We start from the raw sequence: 8,272 nt of genomic DNA, 5'->3' as shown, positions 1-8,272 counted from the left end.
CCACATTTCTTGAATCTACTGAGACACACTGATATTTGTGTGCAAGCAAATCCTCTTATTTTAGAATAAAAAAGTGCTAAGGATTGGTTAATTTGTGAATGAGGTCAATCAAGAAATTTACTAGAATGGTAACAAATTCTTTTTCTAGTAACATGGAGAGCTTGTCTTGATATACTTGAATCCACATAATATAGGTTGCAATTTTCTGAGATGCAACTTTGCTCTTCATTCGAGTCTGTTGACTAAAACTGAGCAGTAATGTGATATTTCATAACTGGCTTCAACAAGAGCAGGATTTGGCCTTTAGTCCGTGCTCACACAAGAGTTTGTTCCAAGCACATTCCACTTCTTCCACTAAGAGGAACAGGCTTTGAATTGGGATTTAGCTGTGTTTGCCAGATTAAAACAGAATCTTTTTTCAAGAGGTGGGAAAAAAAATGTATTCCCACTCACATCAGCTTTACAAAGTATTAAAAATAGCATATTTTGTACAAAGAGACATTGTTAGTATGAAGAAATTATGAAACTACATATTGGGTAAATTTATTCCCCATTTCTCCCATGGAAACAATTGTTTTGTATTGTATAATCCATGCATAAATTCATTGTGAAACTCAGATATGAGGAAGTCATATTTAGAACCAAGTCTAGGAAAACTCATAAAATAGGAATATGCAATGTGCAGCAGTCTGATTTCTGAATGTATGTAAATCCATGTTGTAAAAGGAAATGCCTTTGGAAGAAGTGCAGTTCTGGAACAAGTTCGTATCTAAGTGGCTGAACCATTGCCAGAAGTCATATTCTAGGGCTGAGTAATGTAGATAACCAGTGAACTTCCAAACTTAGGGCCAGATTCTGCACACCTTATTCACGTGAACATATCTGTAATACATAAAGCCAGTTCATCACACATCGTTCATGTGAACAGTTCAACTTCATTTGAAATATGACTAAAGTAGAAGTAGCATAGCACTCATGAGCTGCTGCTTGCATACTTGTGTTTCAGAAATGTAGAACATTGCATACTGATATTTTGTAGAGACCCGTCTGTCGTGTTGCTCTAAATGTTTATCACAGAAAAAACAAGTTGGCCATAAGTGCACATTTCTTGCTTAAAACCAAATCAGCATGATGATATGCACAAAAGTGCTATTTTTTGTTGTTTTGTTTTGTTTTTCTGGAAAGGTCTCTGACAACATCTTGAGTTACCACAGCTTAACACACATCCACTGAATCTAACAATAAACAACCTCTCTGTAGTATTCACCCAACTAGAGCAGTCCAGTTCCTGGTGTGCTGTGAGACTTTCAGAGATGGCAAGTGCTCTGGAAGTCAGATTATTATTTATACCATGAAAATTAACATCACTATTGATGCAACCCAGAGATCCATAAAGCATTGTCCAAGCCTCAAGCAAATCGTTTAACCCAGGTAAAATATTATTTTTGCATCTATGACAATATCAGGGAAGTACAAAAGAGCACCAAGCACCATCACTATCTATTCTCATGTATGCAGTCATTGTCAGCTAGGACTGGGACTTACCTGGATTTGTTTCTTTTCCACCTGTAGGAAGAATTTCAGTATAAACAATGAATGGATAAACCAAGCACATGGTGAAAGATTTACACAAAGGTTCTGAGCACTGCCTCATGCTGAACTGCTGAAGCTAATACCAGCTATTTATACAATAATGAAATAAGCTAAAAAAATGTATTTATTTATTTGAAATATTATCCCATCAAACAGCTCCAATGTGAATGTGGATCATTGACTTTATTTGGTTCCTTCCCAATATTATTAATGCTATCAAGAATACTGCTGATTAAGAGAATAATCCCTATTAATTAGGAGCAACCCAGGTCACAGCATGTAAATAGTCACCCGTCGCAGATCAGAGATGATGGATCCACTTTTGTTTCCTGCAGTGGAAAGTAATGCTACCACCCACTCAGCCTCATCTCAACACAATGAAGTAGCAAAATAGAAGTCATCATAATATACATTAACTATCACAGTTAAGTATTGTCAATATTTCCAGAGGCAACTATCCCCAAATGATTCCAGTGAATTCCCAGTACACAAGGAAAAGGAAGTTTCCTACACAAGGAAAGAAAAATAACTCAGTGTAAGCCAAAAATTATCTCTTTTAATACAAAATTCCATTCTCATAGAACAAATTTATTTCCACTGAATAAATAGATTTCTCACCATTCACAGGTGAGATTGCTACCTATAGTTATGTTGTAATTCTCTTGCCTTTCTGCAGTTTAATTAAAATATAAACATTATTTTCAACTGGCTTTACTATATTTGGATACAAGTATGAACACTTAGGGTTTGATGACATTGCCAAATGTACACAGCACCACTCTCACTAGGGGTTGTACTTTAACCTGGTTTGTATAGCTCCACGTGTTACTTGCATGTACGCTTATCAATGCAATTCTGATTATCATATTATAATGATTATCATAAGAAAGATCTGGCCTTTGCACTTTGATGTTTATTTTTAATAGGACCATGCTCTTCCACTCTCCCTTAAAAAAAAATCAAAAAGAAAAAAAATAAAAAAATAAAAAACAACTACATACACACAAAATCAAAACAATGGTAACAACAACAAAGAAATAAAAATAAATAAAAATAAATTAAAAAAAAAAAAAAGAAAAAGAAAGAAAGAAAGAAAAGAGAACCCCATGCCCAACAGACTAGAGCTGAATTGCAGCAATAATAAAACAATATCAGCTCAGTAGAGGAATCTGAGAACTTCAAATGTATAACATTTCTTTAGCAAAGCCATGGAGCCAATGATAGATTTACAGACATTTGGAGCTGCCTCTCCAAAGCACATACAGCTACTCCCAGGGCTTGGGACACTACTGTCACACCCAGCTGCCTCTCCAAGACAGATAGACCAAAAAGCCTGCAATAAGCATACTTGATGAAGCTATAAAGGGGACAATTGGGGTGAAAACAAGCATTCATGGTTTTATCTCCAGTAAATGCGTTGTGCTGGGTGGGACAAAGCTGTTCCCACCAGACCGGAGGGACAGCTGGGTGTGATGTGACACTACTCACTTCTGCCCCGCGCCAAGCAGGTGGCAGAACCTAGTCCCCTCAACAGCAACCAGAAAAAATGCCCTAAGGGGGAAAGCTTTTTAACGCAGATGGGGGGTGAAAAAAATTACAAATATAAATTATTTATTATTATGGATAAATTATCATTCCTGCTGCTCCATTAAGACAAACGATACCTATAGATATATATTCGATATTTCGCTATAAAACTCTATATCTGAAGACCTTCAGGACAGTTCTCAGAGACAGAGGATGCCGGCAGTGGGCTGTCCCCCCCCCCCCGCAGTCCCCCCGGTCCCGGTGTAAGGCCCCCGGGGGCTCCGGTTTAGGGCCCCGGGGGCTGCGCTCGGCGGAGCCGGGGCCGGGCGGGCAGCGCTGGGGCTGCGGCGCCACCTGGCGGAGGATGAGGAGCGGAGCCGCCGCTGCCGCCCGGCCGGCCCCGGGGACCGAGGCCAAGATACCACCGGGACCTTCCCTCCCTTTCTTTTGGTCACACTCCGGTTCCAGCGCGGAGCAAACAAACGGCTGCGCCGGGGCAGACAGACCCCCGGCCGCGGGGAGGTGGATGGAGCTTTAGGCATCCTTTCCCAGAGACCTTCACCTATTTTTTTCCAAAATTAAAAAGCGCTTTAATGCCCGCTCCCATCCCCCTTTGACTGCTCGCTTCACATTTAGAAGGAGCCCCAGCAGTGCCCCTGCGAGAGGGCACTATTTTGAGATGCAAGGGAACTGCCGAAAATACAGTGCGGCGTGGGAATACGGATTGCAAATCGGATTTGTAAAAGTCTCAGGTGGTATCTTGGCAAGAGAAGCTGTACAGGTTGTTTGTTTTTTTTTCTGTTAACATCACAGTGCATCGAACTGTTATTAATAAAATAGCTTTCAAGGTTAAGGTGGGAGAAGGAAATCTCAGTAGGGGGAAGCTGACGTTTAAGGTTCAAGCTTTGTATTCCTATATATATATATATGTGGATATATATATATATATATGCATGTTTTTTCAAAACTTTTTATTAGGAAAGCTATACCAGACGCATCACTGTACAATGATTAAACATTACCTTTACAATTTATATTCACTTGAAATTACAGAATAAATATATGCACATTGTTGTACCTCTCGTGTGTGTGCGTGTGTGTGTGCATGTATGTGTGTATGCGAGAAAACATTAAAAGTGCTTCCTACAAAGCTGTTAGTGACAGGTGCCCAGTAGCTTTTTTTTTTTTATCATTTTTTTCCTGTATATTTGCATGTTGCTTTTATTTAGGAAAGTGCGGATGTCCTCCAAAAAACCATGGCGTCATGATGAAGTGTCACTGAGCATCCCCTAGGTGTGTGCGCCACGTGGTTACATCCTTTGGGCTGCTCGGCTCCGGGTGGCTTCCCCCGGCGCCTGGGATTCCCTGCGCAGCAGCGGGCACTGCGCGGAGAGGCCGGGCTGCCGCGGGGTGGCGGGGGTGCGGGTGGGTGCGTGTGCGTGCGAGGGAGGGAGAGAGACAAGAGTGAGACATTCGAGCAAGACCCTCCCCTCCCTTCCCTCTTGCAGTTTCCAGGCATGCAGCAAACCTCTCTCGTTTGCTTCTTTGCATTTTTTTTTTTTAAATAAATGTACAGAATCTGTGCCATGATGGGCAAGAAGAAAGCAAGCCACAAAATGCCATCTTCCCTCCCCTCCCCTCCAAGGGAAAATATAGAGGAAGTTTACTGCAACGGAAAAAAATAAAAAATAAAAATAAAAAAATAAAATGAAAAAAAAAAAAAGAAAGACACACATGGAATTTACTTAATCAGGATCAATACAAAGATCCCCGATAATAATAATAATAATAATAATATACCTTAGACATGGCACAGTCAAAGTCTCAGTTTCAGTATAAAAAATAATGATTGATTAACATCTGCTGGCAAAAGTCTGCGAAGGCACTTCGTCGATTACTGCTCTGAGGCCGGCCCTGCCCGCAGCGCGCACAGCTGGCAGGCAGAGCGCACAGCTGGAGCCTCTCCTCGCATGCGGCGGTGCCGGGCGGGCGGCGGGGCGGCGGTCAGAACCGGTACGTGGTCTTCTCCAGGACTTCGAGGTAATCCGGCTTGGTTTGGAGTTTGGCCCTTAATTCGAGGTATTCGCTTGTGGGGGTTTGGTGCTCTGAGAAGCCCTTGCCGGCCGCGAAGAGAAGGGTTTCTTTGAGCCTGGCGTCCTGCTGGAGGTCCGGGTATTGCATGCCAGGGGGGTGCACGTGCAGTTCCTTCAGCTTGGGCACGGTGCCGTACAGGCAGTCCACGAAGCCCACGGCGCAGGGGGGCGGGCGGTCGCGGTCCCGGGGGGCTCCTCCCGCCGCCGCCGCCGCCCCCGGTCCCCCGGCGCCCGCCGCCAGCCCTCCGCCCGCGGGATGCTGCGGGTGGGCGGCCACGATGGTGTTCAGCTGCGAGCTGGACACGGCCAGGCTCCACTCCTGCTCCTTCTCCAGCAAGGTGCGGTAGTTGGTGCTCGGCTCCGGGCCGGGGGGCGCGGCGGCGAAGCGCTCTCCGGCGCCCCGCAGCAGCTCGGCCGCTTCCCCCCCGCCGCCCCCCGCCGCCGCCTCGTCCTCCTCGTCCTCCTCCCGCGGCTTGTAGATGGGGTTGTTGCACATCTGGGTCACCGGGTGCGGGATGTAGTCGTAGACGTGGCCCGCCGGGGGCGCCTTCTCCGGGGAGCGCTCCCCGCCGCCGCCCTCCTGGAAGCCCCCCGGGCCGCCCAGCTCCGCCGCCTCCGCCCGGGGCCCGCGGAACGGCCGCTTCCTCCGGCGCCGCCTCAGCACGAAGGCGAAGAGCCCGGCGGCCAGCAGCACGGCCGAGAAGAAGAGGACCAGCAGGCTGAGGATGAGCACGGAGAGCGGCACGGCGGCGGCGGGCGGCGGCAGCTCATAGGCAGCCGCGCCGGTGGCGGAGGGCGGCGGGGGGGCGGCGGCGGCCGGGGGCGAGGCAGCGGCAGCGGCGGCAGCGGCGGGGGGGCGCAGAGCGGCGGGGCAGAGCGCCCCCAGCTCTAGGGAGCGCAGGTCGCGGCGAGCCAAGCGCTCGGGGCTGGCGCACAGCACGTCGCCCACCACGCTGACCGAGCTGAGCGCCTCCAGCCACTGCTTGAGGGGCACCAGGTCGCAGGTGCAGTCCCAGGGGTTGAGCTTCAGGTCGATCTGCACGATGGCGTGCAGGTGCTCCAGCACCCCGGCCACCGGCAGCGCCAAGAAGTGGTTGTTGCGCAGGTTGAGGCGGGCCAGCGAAGTGCCGGCGAAGGCGTCGGTGGGCAAGGTGCGGAGCAGGTTGTCATTGAGGAAGAGCAGCTTCAGGTTGGGCATGAGGCTGAAGGCCGCCGGCTGGATTTCCCTGATCAGGTTGTACTCGAAGTACAGGTAATGCAAACTCTGCAGGCCCCGGAACATGCCCGGGGTGAGCCGCTCGATGTCATTGCCGTTCAGGTAGAGGCTCTTGAGATTGGGCAGGTTGATAAAGGCCCCATCCTGCACGTAGGAGATGCGGTTGTTCCCCAAGTGCAAGAGATCCAAAGAGGAAAAATTCCAGAAATCGGAGCGGTAGATTTTCTGGATCAAATTCCCGCTCAGGTACAGCTTCTTGGCATTCAGGGGCCTGGGCAGGAGCTCAGAGATGTTGTGAAACCCTCGCTCCTTGCAGTTGACCGTCAGGCCCAGGTCATTGATGTGCAAACTGCAGGAGCAGCCGGTGGGGCAGATGATAGGGATCGGGGGCCTGGTCTGGTAGGCAGCCACGGGTGGCTGGTTAGGCCCGGGGTACAGGCCGCGGGGGGTTGGGGGAGGCCGGGGTGCCCTGGGCTGCTTGGTGGGCTTGGGCTGTTTGTTGGATGTTTTGTACTCAACTGAGGAAGCAGTAAAATGGAAGGAGGACAGCATGGAGGACGGCTTCGTAGGCCACGCGTTCTCCTTGCTGGACGACAGCTGAGGGATGCCCAGGCTGGCTTCCACCTCGGAGTCGGACAGCATGGGGCAGAGCTTACTTCTTTTGATTTCCCGCAGGTCCTTCCCATGGAAGTGGAAGGGGGTCTCGCAGGTGATGTCCCCCACCAGGGCAGTGTAGGGAATGCGCTCCAGCCAGCTCTTCAGCTGCACGATCTCACACGTACAGTTCCACGGGTTCTCCTCCAGCTGAATCTCCATCAGGCTCCTGCCAATATGGTCCAACATCCCGCGGTACGAAAGGACTTTTAACCTGTTCCCACGCAAGTCCAAGTGGGTTAAGGACACAGACTTAAATAGGTTGGTGGGAAGCATGGGGATCAGATTGTCATTTAGGATAAGGACCCTCAATTTACTTAGGTTTCGAAATGCCCCACTTTCAATCCGCTTAATGACATTGTAATCTGCCTGCAGATATTCCAGACTTTCCAAACCCAGGAAAGTGTCGTTTCTGAAAATGTCCAATTTGTTTTCGTGCAAATACAACCTCTTCAGAACTCGGAGCCCATTAAAAGCCCCCGTCTGAATGTCCTGCAGTGCATTGTTTCCAAGGTTAATAGACACAGCATTGTTCAAATGAAGAAAACTGTTGGTGTACAATTTCCTCATGGAATTCCGCTGCAGATAAAGTTTAAAAGGTCTCGACCATGACTCTGTTATCTGACTAATATTTATAAATCCTTTGTTGTCGCAATGTATATGGAAAATGCTCTCCTTCACTTCACAGTAACATGGATCAAAGCAGGGCTCATCAAGTTCCTCCGAGTCCTCTATCAAGGGAATTGGTGTAGTCCATGCTAGAGCAATTGTGCTTAGAAGAATTATCCACAACATCCTTCCTTTATGAAGCGTCTCTGCCGAGGAAGGTTTCATCATTTGTTGATGTTTACAAAACTGCAATGGGAAAAAAAAATGCAGATTTTCAGTATTTCTCTCCTGCCCCACTCCTTTTACCAAGCCCCTACCTGCTAGACTTGTGTTAGACTCCTGGAAAGTTCAGCAATTGTTGGGTAGACGTTCACAACAAACTCTAGAGCTGTTGGGTGTGTGAGCCTTGCCCTGATTTATACTTAAGAGATGTTAAAAGGTTTAATCACGCGATATCAGCCTCCCTCATCTCCCTCCGCCCCCCCTTTTGGTAAATGCCACCTATAAAGAGGACAGCACATGCAGACCATACAACGATAGGAGCACACAGGCAGAACGTGTTGCGTCTTTGCGTGTTTTC

General features: G+C 48.1%; 1 protein-coding gene across 1 annotated transcript; it reads right to left on the bottom strand.

Moving 5' to 3' along the window:
* Positions 1 to 5,124: 5,124 nt before the first annotated feature.
* SLITRK3 (SLIT and NTRK like family member 3) lies at positions 5,125 to 7,920 on the bottom strand (the record flags this gene model as incomplete). The annotated part of the gene is made up of 1 exon (XM_084291845.1): positions 5,125 to 7,920. The coding sequence occupies one exon, from the start codon at positions 7,918 to 7,920 to the stop codon at positions 5,125 to 5,127; it is 2,796 nt and encodes a 931-aa protein (XP_084147971.1).
* Positions 7,921 to 8,272: the final 352 nt, after the last annotated feature.

Source organism: Netta rufina (assembly GCF_964035555.1).
Source record: "Netta rufina genome assembly, chromosome: 9".
Classification (NCBI taxonomy): Eukaryota; Metazoa; Chordata; class Aves; order Anseriformes; family Anatidae; genus Netta; species Netta rufina.
Note: the sequence above shows the minus strand (reverse complement) of the source record. Positions and strands in the feature narration are given on the sequence as shown.